Below are 11,847 nucleotides of genomic sequence, written 5' to 3'. Positions count from 1 at the left end.
TTGGGAATACATGCTGCGTCGGCTTGCCATAGGCGGGGACTGAGTGAACCAGACGGGGTGGAGCATCAGTTAGCCTGGCCCTTCTCGGCGCAGACATCCTTGTGTCCCGTTCGCCTTCTGCGTATCGGAACCGGAGAAGGGGCTGGTCTGTGGGAGGGACTAGCGCAAAGGGGGGACTTGGACCAGGAGGGGGCGGGGTGGCGGCGAGGGTGCTGTTCCTCCAGTCTCTTACCAGTGTCTTTGTCTCACACTCTTTTGTTAGCCATGCCTAGCTTGCTGGTTCTAGCAGGGATCATGGAGAAAAATGGGGGCTACGGCGGGGATTTGGCCGGCTCCGGCTTCGGCAGCGAGGGTCTCCTAGTGCCACCCGAGGAGGAGGAGGATGATTCCCGTGCCCTTAGAGTTGCGCTGGGCCAACTGTCGCTGCTGGGTCTTGGAGAGGGCGAGGACGGGGCTCCTGCGGGTGGTGGTGGTGGAGGAGTTCAAGACAGGAGTAACAATAACCACCACAATCACATCCCATCGGAATCAGGGATGTTACAAGGGAAGAACAAGTTGTGCGCCCTTTACGAGAGCTCGCCGACCGAAACCAAAGGACGGGGCTGCAACATAACGGAGTGCGTCCCCGTGCCAAGCTCCGAACATGTGGCCGAAATAGTGGGGAGGCAAGGTAAATACAACGATGCGCACTTTCACATGCTTTCAAACTCGTTTTCCAGGGTGTGCTGCTCAAACTAAGTATGGAGCTGTCTTAACAAAGAAAAAGGGAGTGGTAATGCTTATTAACGTGTCTGTTTTTGCCAAACTGTGCCAGTATTTCAGCGCGTAGATGCCATATACATGGGCATTTCCTCTTAGCTTTAAGCAAAGTTACCAGCGGGTACGAGAACAAAGGCGTTATTCCACATCCACGCCTTCAATGTCAGCACGCTGCTTTCCCTTTGTCGTCTGAGGGCGCGTAATTCTGTTTTTTTGAAACAGAAAATGGAACGCGTGTGCGCTCGCTGGATACAATGTAACAGTCAACGGTCTTTGTTGACTGGATACATTGTGTCATTCGCTCCTTCGCGCGCCTCTGTAGTTCCTGGGGGCTTTCATATGCAGCAGCACCACGTTGTTTTTGTCAGACAAAGAGGACTTGTCGGGTAACTTAAGTCCACCGCTTATGTCCATAATATCGCTAAGCTCATAAAAGTGGCTCTCGTGAGCACCTAAAAGTGCTGAAATTCTGACAGCGTTGTCAGACAAAGAAGTGAAAGTCCTTGTGTGCGTTGAGGGCAAAGCTGGTGAGGGGGGGAAATGGAAAAAATACAAACGTGACTTGGCGGAAAAGTTATATTTTGAATGTGTGCTGATATTTGGAATAAGTTGAGGAGGTAATCTGGTGTTGTTGACCCCGTTGTCTCATTGTGATGAAGAAGAAGTCACATTATGACACATTGAAAGCATAGTATGCAGTATTCTGGAAAGCCATGTTGCATTTGGTCCTGGAGAGACAGACTATAAAGACTGTATTAGAGTCACGCCCCGTCTACCAGTACAACAGCCCTGCACTCAAAGCAGGGGGTCAGGAAGCCTCTACGGAGCACGCCGTCCATTCATTAAGAGCGTAATATCTTACCCAGATGAAATATGCACTAATAAACGTCCACAGCAAGTGGGTTCCCTGCATATAACGACTTTGTCAAGTTGTAAAGTGGCTTCAGAAGTGAACGCCTGAATCCAACTTGGGATGCAGTGAGCGCGTGGATTGGAAACTGCTGATTAAGAGGATTTGAAATGGGGTCTTTACCTCATTAGTTACTGATATCACGGCCACATCCTGTGCTGAATAACTAGACATTTGTTTGGCCTTTATTAGGTTAATTTAATTGCATTTTTCTATGAATAGATAGGTGCATTTGGCCTGATGGCGAAAAAAGCAGAACACTTATGTATCCTTGTTATCGCCATTAGTTGGAATTTGAGCTGTAAGGTTCCAGTGCTTTGTTCACCTGCAGTGGCTGCCATGCCTGTTAGGAGATGTGCTCCTGCAGCGAGAGGGACGATTCAGCGGCGGGAGGGAATCTGTGCTCCCCGCTGTCAGTGCTAGACAGTCCATCCAGGTTATTTTTTTAGCTTCTGCTCTACACAATGAGGCATGAAACCAGTGTGCAGAGATCTATCCATTGAACAGGCCCCTGGGCGGAGAAAGCCACCCCACTCTTGATAGGACACCACTGAGGTGCTAATAAATACTCTGGTGCTGTACACGAGGCAGATGCTTTGGAGCACCACACCTTCTTATGAATTCGAATCTCAACAATAACTTTATGGAGGATGTAGCTTGCATTCTTTGTCCTCGAGTAAACTTCATCTGTAGCTGCAAGAGAATAGTTGTGAAATTTACATCATTTGTGTTTCAGTGCTGAATAATATCATAGTACCTGTAACTGTCAGTTAGCACATGGCACTCTTGCAGAGGAGACGTCATTCAGACAGCAGTGATTTTTAAGAGCTGCTGTAATCACAGGTTTGTTTGTTTTTTTGCATTTTAATAGGATACGTCAACACAGACTGGAATTTTTTTATATGCTAAATGGGATTTATTATGGTAAATACTTAAGATAATTAAAAGCTAACACATTTCTTTCTATGTTATGAATTAGCAGCAAAAATATTACTGAGACAATGTAATGCAGCAAAAACAAAGGCATTGTTTTAATCGATTTGTACGTTTACAACAGAGAAGAATGAATAGCAATTTCTAAATTCACTTTGGGCCTCATTCATTAAACACGAGCAGAAGAAATTTCAGTGCACATTGTTTAATCAATAGATTTATGAACAGAAATGACAATGAAAAAAAGATTAACACTGATTTTTATTCTGTTTATGAATAAGGTCCAGTGGGTTTAATGGCATGCAACAAATTGCAAGACAATCCTCATTTTTATGATAAAAAAAAAAAAATGGTACTTTAGTATGCTGTGCACAAAAATTAAGACAATGCTCAATTTTATCACCAAAATTGTATTTTAATATATTGTGTACAAAAAAAAAGTAATTTTATCATGAAAAACTTGTGTATTAGTATATTTTAGGGGTGTAACGATGCTCTCATGTCACAATTCGATACATATCACGATACGATATTATTACTATACTCTAAGATATATGGTAGAAGGATAACAAAAAAAATGTACCGTTGATTAAAATGCTAAATTTGGTATTACGTTGGGGGTGAAAATGAACAGGCTTGGACTTGGTTCTGGTAACCCAATGCACAGGACAATGTTGACACCAGAATAAAAATATTCATGATTCTAACGCTGAAACACATTTATTTTAGATGAATATGTTTGCTTTCTGTCACTGACTAGATATATTTAAAATAATGTAGGCCACTTTTTACTGGTAACATAAGACATTTGGCATTATCAGGACCCACAAATATTCCCCTATTGCATTATTATACATTATATTCAACATAGTATTTTAACGTAATACTGACACTAAAACTCTGTAAACTAATTTTTTTCCCCTCACACAGTCATTTTCATTTTGAGTGAACTACACACAATGCATTGTCACTATCCACAATAACAATTTTTGTATTGTGATACATTGTGACACGATATATCGTTACACCCCTAGTATATTTTGTATATAGGTTACAGTAGAATAAGCAAGGGCAGACCCAGACTGAATCTGCTGACTTTTTCAAGCATGGTAAAATGATAAAACATGGTCAATTTATAGACGATAAACTCTGTTAAACAGACTATACCTGTATTGAGAACTGAAAACACAATCAAATTATCCAAAATGTTTAAAGAAATTGCACTCCAGAGATGGAGAACGTCTAAAACTTTGTGAATGAGTTCTACTGCAGATTCGGAGCATGGGTGACCTTTTGACCCTGAAACAAATGAGCAAAATAAGTATTAATTGACAGATTTTAGTAGTACCACTACTATAACACTCCTTCTCCACTCAACAGGTTGCAAAATCAAAGCTTTGCGTGCAAAGACAAACACCTACATCAAGACCCCCGTCAGAGGCGAAGAACCAGTCTTCCTCATCACCGGCCGCAAAGAGGATGTGGCCCTGGCCAGACGCGAAATCATCTCTGCTGCGGAGCACTTCTCCATGCTGCGGGCCTCCAGGAATAAGTTGGGCGTCTCTTTCAGCGGCTCGCCTCCTGCACCGCTACCTGGCCAGACCACCATACAGGTGCGGGTGCCCTACCGTGTCGTGGGTTTGGTGGTCGGACCCAAAGGCTCGACTATAAAACGCATCCAGCAGCAAACGTGCACTTACATCGTAACTCCGAGCCGCGACCGCGACCCCGTCTTTGAGATCACCGGCTCCCCCGGGAACGCCGAACGGGCTCGGGAGGAAATCGAGGCACACATTGCTTTCCGCACGGGTGGCCTGCACGACCACAACAATGAGAACGACTGCTTGGGCCCTGACAGTGGCAACGGGGGTCTGGAGAGCCGCCTGCAGCAGGTGTGGGGGCTACAGGGGGCCCCGCGCAAGCCGCTTGCCAGCAGCTACCGCCAGAATTTCTCAGACACCATGGTCGGAAGTAGCGGAGGAGGAGGAGGAGGAGGAGGAGGAGGTGGGATTTACAGTAAAGGTGACTTTACCAACCACGGCAATGGGGACAAGCCGTGCTCTTACTTCGGCTCAGAGGGCACTCAAAGCTGGGGCGATCCCGACTATCCCAAACAGGTGGCTTACTATGCCCAGCAGCGCTCCAAAAGCTTTGGAGGCCTGCCGCTCCCTCTGACCAGACTGTCGCCGGGTCTGCCCGAACCGTGCGGCACCAGCAACTCCAACGCCGTCGGGTCTCCTCACGCCCAGGCGCGCCGCGCCCACAGCGAGCCCACCGCCACCACGGCCGCGTTCACCGGACGCCTCCCCGTGCCAGATTCGCCGCCTGCCGTGGCTCGGGACTGCATGACCTGTTTCGAGAGCAAGGTGACGGCCGCTCTGGTCCCGTGCGGTCATAACCTCTTCTGCATGGAGTGCGCCATCCGAATTTGTGAGCTAAACCATCCAGAGTGCCCCGTCTGCCACACCCTGGTCACACAGGCCATCCGAATATTCTCTTAAAGAGTCGTTTTTCTTTTGTTTTTGTGCTTTGTTTTTACTCTGTAGAATCAGTTTACTTTTAATCTTTTTTTATTTGGCCAGTATTCACTTTTTTATTTTTCAGAAAACACAAAACCAAAACAAGCAGATATTTTAGAACACACTGCTTGCTTTACTAAAAAAAAGAGGAAGAAGTATTTTCAGATTTTTCTTTTATATGTACACATATATACATATATATTTTATAAAGGTTTTTTTAAAAATGGAAAGAACGTAGTTCTTAGCATGTTCATTTTTTGGTTTTTCTTTATTTTATTTAATTTTTTACTGGTGCTGTTTTTTCCACATGCTGTGTGTGGACAGTAACAGGAGAAATAATGTGAACATTTTACACTTTTCCTTTGCTGGGGAGGTATTAAAAAATATCATTACAAGTTTATTTCCTAAGATTGGAGTATAGTTTTTCATCCCAGCATCTAGTATTCTGTCTTAAGGCAAACTAGAATCTTAAATCTTTGCACCTTAAAACTGATGTAAAGTGATTGTCACAAAACAAAACATTACATTGCTAGATGTCTATGCGAAATAGATGGTATAGAGATGGCCAATATAGGCTGATATATATACGACCTGATGTCGGTGTGGCTTTAAATTTGGATCATATTCTAAACGACACGATTACACAATTAGTATCTGCTTTGCTAATCAATATTTGAACGGGTAATTGACGAGTAAAACAGGGAGTTTCTCTTTTCTGGTTTTGTTTTCTTTCTGCACCAGTCAGCCTATTATGTGATGCATTTAAAAGGTCTTATTAGGTACAATACAAGAAAAGAACAAATTGATTGGTCAGCTCAAAAAAAACCTTGGAATTCATCCAGCGTTCAGTTGTTTAAAAGGTCTTTCCCAGGTTCCTTTTAGTAACGTTTTTATTCTCATTTCTGCACTCAGTAGGTTTATGATTTTTTCAATTTCCACACGTTTATTTCGTAAAACGCTGATTACGAGCATAAGGCATGAGATGAAGTACAAAAAAAAGCTGAGGGGGTGATTGAGGGGAGGGGGTCTGTAATCTGATCCTGAATAGACCAAATAGACAAAAGCAAGCAAGACTCCGAGCTACAGTACAATGTAAATCACCCACTCACGAGGTCCTGCATTTGAGTTGCAAAGCGTCCTCTGACTGTCTGTCTGTACTGAGGCAGGTGTTGCATATCGTACTTTAGATTAAGTTTTTTTTTTTTCCCTCGAAAGGGTCGGGCTGTCAGGGGGGGGAATTGTGCTCTAATTCTACTCCGCGCGTACGCTGTAAAGACTACAGAGCTCCGGAGCTCCTCCCAGAGAGTATATTGTTTTGTCGCAGTGGTGGTACAATCCCTGGAGCGCCCCGACATGGCCTGCCCTAGGAGGAGCTGATAATTAGCCATACATCAGAGTCCAGGTGCAAAGCAACTGCTGTAGGAAGGAGGGGCGGCGTACAGTGGCGTGAATGAGGATGGACGAGACGCTGCGCAGGGGGCTAAACTAGGTGCAGCTGGGGCCCCTCCTGTCGATCGCTCTCTCTCCCGTTTTGGTATTCCCAATGGGGAGAAAGGGGGCCTCTTTTGTCCTGCCACAGGGGGGAAAAAAAATTCAAGAGCAGATTTTATTTCAAAGAGAATCTGGGTAGAGATAGACCCAAAGCATTTTTATTCAACTTCCCGAATCTCTCAGAATTCCGTTTAATGCGCGCGAGAGGCAGGCCACCGAAGTTTCCATGGAGTCTTCCTTCATGAGCGGGACATCCTGCCGTGACCCCCTCGAGACAGCCCTGCCAGTGCACGGTCACAAGCAGCCAATCAGAGAACGACCTTGAACTCCACAATGAAATCAGACAATTGTAATTGACAAGAAAGCAGGGGGGGAAACGCCCAATTTGGTGGCCGCTCATGCTGAATCAAATTACACACCCACTGCCTGTCTCATTGCAGGCTAGGGGATTTCGGAATAGGGGATTAGAGCATTCGTAGGTTGGGAAACTGTCTTTTTTTCCCCCCTCTTGCTAGAAGGCCACTACAAAAGAATGGAGCCACTGAAAATGTACTCTGTTTGAAATGGGTCAGTTTTTCCCCCATCGAGCCTCTCTGCGCCATTGCCACATGTGCGCGGTGTTAGAAGATATGCTAGGGTAAGCTTGTGATTGTATTTAACTTACTATAACGATTTACCTATGAGCCATTAGCATCTTAAATATTAGTTCTGAAAACTTTTGACGCTCGGTTGACTGTTACAGTAGTTTTTCTGCCTCGTTTGGTTTTAATGTATTTAACGGCCGCATTAGCGCCTGACAAGTGTTTTTGTTTCGCTTTTTCTTTAAAAGAATAAGTACTTTCTATAAGTGTCAATGTAATAAGGTACTTTCTTTAACTGATATATATTTCAAGTCCCTTTAAGAAACAAAACTGAAAAGGCTTAACAAATGAAAGCTCTTAAAAGCACCTTATTTTTAAGATGAATCAAAAGCATGTGCATTTCTCGACAGCGAACTCAAATGGCAAATATTATCGTTATTATTGCACTTAGGTTATTTTTTTGGGTTAGTTTGTTGTATTGCACGGATGGCGTATTTTGAACAAGTCACTTGGCGTTATTTCTAGACGTCGCAGTCTTTAGAAATAGCATCTTAATTTCCTTTAAAATGAAATGACACCAATACGACGGTATTTGAATAGAGGTTTTTCTTACCTTCTTTTCCATTTTTTCAAATCCCCAGCACTGATCAGGGACAGACGCTCATCCACTGAAGGAATGTATGATTGTGCATTTCGGTCATTTATATATACATATAAAAACCAAAACCATTTTGAAAAAAATATTCATTATGCAACTCGAATTTTAGGATCTGATTCAGAACATTTGTCTGTCTTCAAACCACATTTTGTTCTCCTGCCTCTTTTTAAGGTCACCAGGTCAGCGTACGCAGGAAACAGCAATAACTGTCTTAATACTTAATAAAACAAGATATCAGTTAATCTTTATATCTAAAAATGCACTGTTACAAAAATGCTTTGCAGTGGTTGATAACCCTAAGAATTGTTTAAAAGCCATGCACATTGTATTTACACAATAAAAGCCCTTTTTAAGAGCAAAACAAAAGCAGTAATGACTTTCCCGAATTGAAAATGCAGCACTTCGAAAGTTTAGTTTCTTAATCAAACGTCGCAACTTCAGAGTGGTGATATTGTTCAAAGAATGTAGCCTGAATCAATGGAGAAGGTGCAGAGCGAGATATTATTCAATACAGGCTTTGAAAGGGAGACATTTTAACTGTTAAAGACTTTATACAGCCAATCACAGCAAAACCTTTTTTGAGTATTATTTATTTGATAGGAATAAGACTATATTTATTGACATTTAGGGAGATATATAATAAAGACTGACTACCATAGGCATATCATTAAATATTTTTCACTATATAAGCAATTCTGAAAATATTGTAATAGTCTCTAATAGCCTACTTGCTAGTTTGTAATATTACGTAAGGCGTCATCCCAATAGAAATTTAGTAAATTAAGTGTGAAGGTAATGATGCCCCAAAATCTGAAAGCTCTTCAGAAAATACATAACCAAAAATTAGGGTTATCACAATCAATAGGGGAATGAATTCATATAGTTTAGTTTGTACAGCATTTGCTTTGCCTATACTGAACGCATAAACGGTTATGACAATATAAAAATTTCTACGCATCCTATTGACAGGATATACAACGTGTAAGAGCAGCTCAGAAGAAATAAAAAAAATATATTTAAAATGCATATCAGAACGATCTAATAATCTTCATTCAGATCATTTCAGAATGACAAGGGCGCTACTGTTATGCCTAATCCGAAATAATAACTGCTCATGCATAAAGCCATTCTGATCGAGAGGGGGGAGTGGTCACAACGTAAGACAACAGATTCACAAGGAAAAGTGGTCCGGTTTGGAGTTTAACAAGAATGTGTTGTCTAACGTGAAGCTTAAAATTAAGAACCACTGTGAATCGTTTCCGCTTCTGCTTTTTTTTCTCAGTAATTAATTATGTGGTGTTGTTAAATAGTTGCAATTCAACAGCTTCTCTTGCTTCTTTTTTGGTTGTGCATGCTGGGAAATTATTTTACAGAGCATTATTTACCTTTGAACAGCCTGTGTAGATAAAATATAACAGAGCCACTTGTACTACAGAGATCTTTAGTGAGGACTAAATGTCATGATGTACAATGATACCAGTTTATTTTTCCAAACATATTTCTCTTACCCAACATAAAGTATCTAATGCACAAATCTGCACAGTTTTGCTCATAGGTTTTCACACCCCTGACAGAATCTGTTTAGGTGCATTTTAAGATTGTATTTTTCATTTAGTACGGCCCCGAAGATGCCATATAGAAAATAATTTTTACGCTCATTCAGAATTCGCATAGTACGTTTTCTCCTCGAGCTTCAATGATTGTTTGCAGCCTTTTGTGAAAGCTGCATGAGTCCCTCAATTGTCCCGAGTGTCAAAGCTGAAGATCAACATCGTATAGCCGCTGTGGGGAAGAAGTGCAGAGCATGCTGGGAAACCAAAGAACTTGGGGGGATGTTTGTCAAGAACAGTGGGCTGCGTCAGAGACTCAAAACTATCGCTTAAGATTACAAACAGTCATCGATGCTAAATGAGGAAACGCGTGATATTAAACAAGGGCATGTGAACAATGTTTGAACAATTTTGCCTTGTAGGGTGTACTAACAAGTAAAATAAAATGCAAGGGGTTTTGCAAATTTATGAGCTGAACTGTACCTTACTGCATTCCCATAACAGAGATATTTGCATTTTTTAGGTTTAATATTGTCAAATTTTCTATACGCCCGACTAGGCGAACAGTATATACCCTTCTTACATAGCAGATAGCAAAGCTGCATGTATTTATCTATAACCGCTGCAGCGTCCGTTCCATAGAATCACCAGAGAACATATACATGATGCACTTAAGCAATTATAATGCCTTTCAGTATAGTACAAAGGGCAAATAATGTTTTTGAATGTAAAAATGGCCACCCAACCAATGTCTAATTTTGCCTTTTGTTTCTTTATCAAAAGTGAGCTTTAAGTTGAAAATCATGGCTAGAGAAATACCACCATATCTGTTTAGGTTCTTCCTCACAGCATTTATACAAAGCAACTTAAAAGGGAAATATAGCTGTTTCGTAAGATTCTATTTTGCTAACATGCATTATTATTTCATAGACAGAGGAAGAGGTCAGTATCTGGATGTTATTTATGAATATCTTTAATGAAGCAAACATATTTATAAGTAACTTCAAGACGTTTTGTTTTTTAATTAATAAATTAAAAAGTTAATATATTTCTAAAAACGCATGAAGTTGATTTCTACTAAAATGATTAAAACTATAGAATTTTTATTTATGAAAGTTAGAAAAATCCTTCACACTTCTGACAGCGTAAAACGAGTGGGGTGGGGTTTCAAAGGCTTATATTTTAAAACGTCAGATACGTGCCGTTTTAACAATGGGATAACGGCGGAAATATTTTATAGCATTCGGGGGAATTTTAAGTCACTTCAACTTTGTGCCTCAATACCGCGTTTTTGCATACTAGACGCACTCAGAAGTGTTGTGTACTCGTCCTTTAACACCTCATAGCTGAGTGAGTAAAGGGTCCCTTCCTTTTTTTTTTTTTTTTTAAATTAAATTGCTTTGTTTTTAAATGCAATTGTTATGAAGTGATAACAGGCTGAAGTATAACAGGGTGAAACTGAAAAATGATTGTGCATAGTACACACGCATAGTAACACAAGCAAAAGTCAACTACATGTAACGACGTTCCGATTTCCAATCGTTTCAAAATATGCATGACAAAACTTTTAAAAAAAAAATACAAAAAAATACAAAAAAACAACAACAACAAATCACACTTTTTTTCTGCAAATCAGACGTTCCGTTATCATATTTGCTTCCAGATATGTGAACGGAATGCAGATTTCGAGCACACTCACAGTAATACCGTTATTTGCATGTAACTTGTATCATCTCTTAACTGGCAACCTGTTTTGTCACATACAAATGAGGCTTATGTACAAACTGCACTCAAGGGCTGATGATTACGTTTCATTATTACCGAGAGTGTCTCAAACATGTCAAAGCGGTGAACTATTGTTTACAAGAGAAGCATAGTCTCTCAATACTTACTTCATGGTGAACACGCATCTCGACTTTGTTTTGGCTCTGTGGTGGCAATGATAGTTGTGTAGTGGTTTCAATTTCAGTCAGACAGGAACATGGGTGGGGGGGTTAGGACGGTCATTGACGTGACCTCGCTTGGGATGAGTTACTCCGGTCCGACAGTCTGTATTTGGTAGCTTCCAGCACAGTAGAAGTGTTTCATACAGCTCTCATAGTGGTCTTAGTGCATTAGTTTGGTCAAGCATCTCCTGGTACTAGTGTTCAATTTATTGTTGATAAACGAGGGGTTTGCCATATCATAGACGAGGCTAGCCGATACTCCACGAGTCGTTTTTAATTTCATAATTCAGTATGGTGTCTACACGGGGCACGCAAACTGCAGGTTTTTTCCTTAGGACATGTTCTTTGTGACCTTCATTTTTGATATTTGATCAATGTATCTATGCCATACTAGCTTTGATTTTTTGGTTATTTTCAAGAAATTGTATTGTAAATGTTTCTAATAAAACAAACTGAATAATCTGTCACCGCTACCCTGAATTCTGTTGGTCGTACACCTG

General features: G+C 41.2%; 1 protein-coding gene across 1 annotated transcript; it reads left to right on the top strand.

The window, feature by feature from the left end:
* The first annotated feature begins 209 nt into the window (after positions 1-209).
* On the top strand, positions 210-11,809 carry mex3a (mex-3 RNA binding family member A). The gene is made up of 2 exons (XM_048152222.1): positions 210-670; positions 3,983-11,809. The coding sequence occupies exons 1-2, from the start codon at positions 265-267 to the stop codon at positions 5,101-5,103; spliced, it is 1,527 nt and encodes a 508-aa protein (XP_048008179.1). The 5' UTR covers positions 210-264; the 3' UTR covers positions 5,104-11,809.
* Positions 11,810-11,847: the final 38 nt, after the last annotated feature.

This window comes from Megalobrama amblycephala, linkage group LG13, assembly GCF_018812025.1.
Source record: "Megalobrama amblycephala isolate DHTTF-2021 linkage group LG13, ASM1881202v1, whole genome shotgun sequence".
Taxonomy (NCBI): domain Eukaryota; kingdom Metazoa; phylum Chordata; class Actinopteri; order Cypriniformes; family Xenocyprididae; genus Megalobrama; species Megalobrama amblycephala.
Note: the sequence above shows the minus strand (reverse complement) of the source record. Positions and strands in the feature narration are given on the sequence as shown.

Bases quoted from the DNA above. Each gene is read 5' to 3' on its own strand.
- mex3a (XM_048152222.1), top strand. From the start codon at position 265: ATGCCTAGCTTGCTGGTTCTAGCAGGGATCATGGAGAAAAATGGGGGC. The intron at 671-3,982 runs GTAAATACAACG...TCCACTCAACAG, and splicing joins CGAAATAGTGGGGAGGCAAG to GTTGCAAAATCAAAGCTTTG.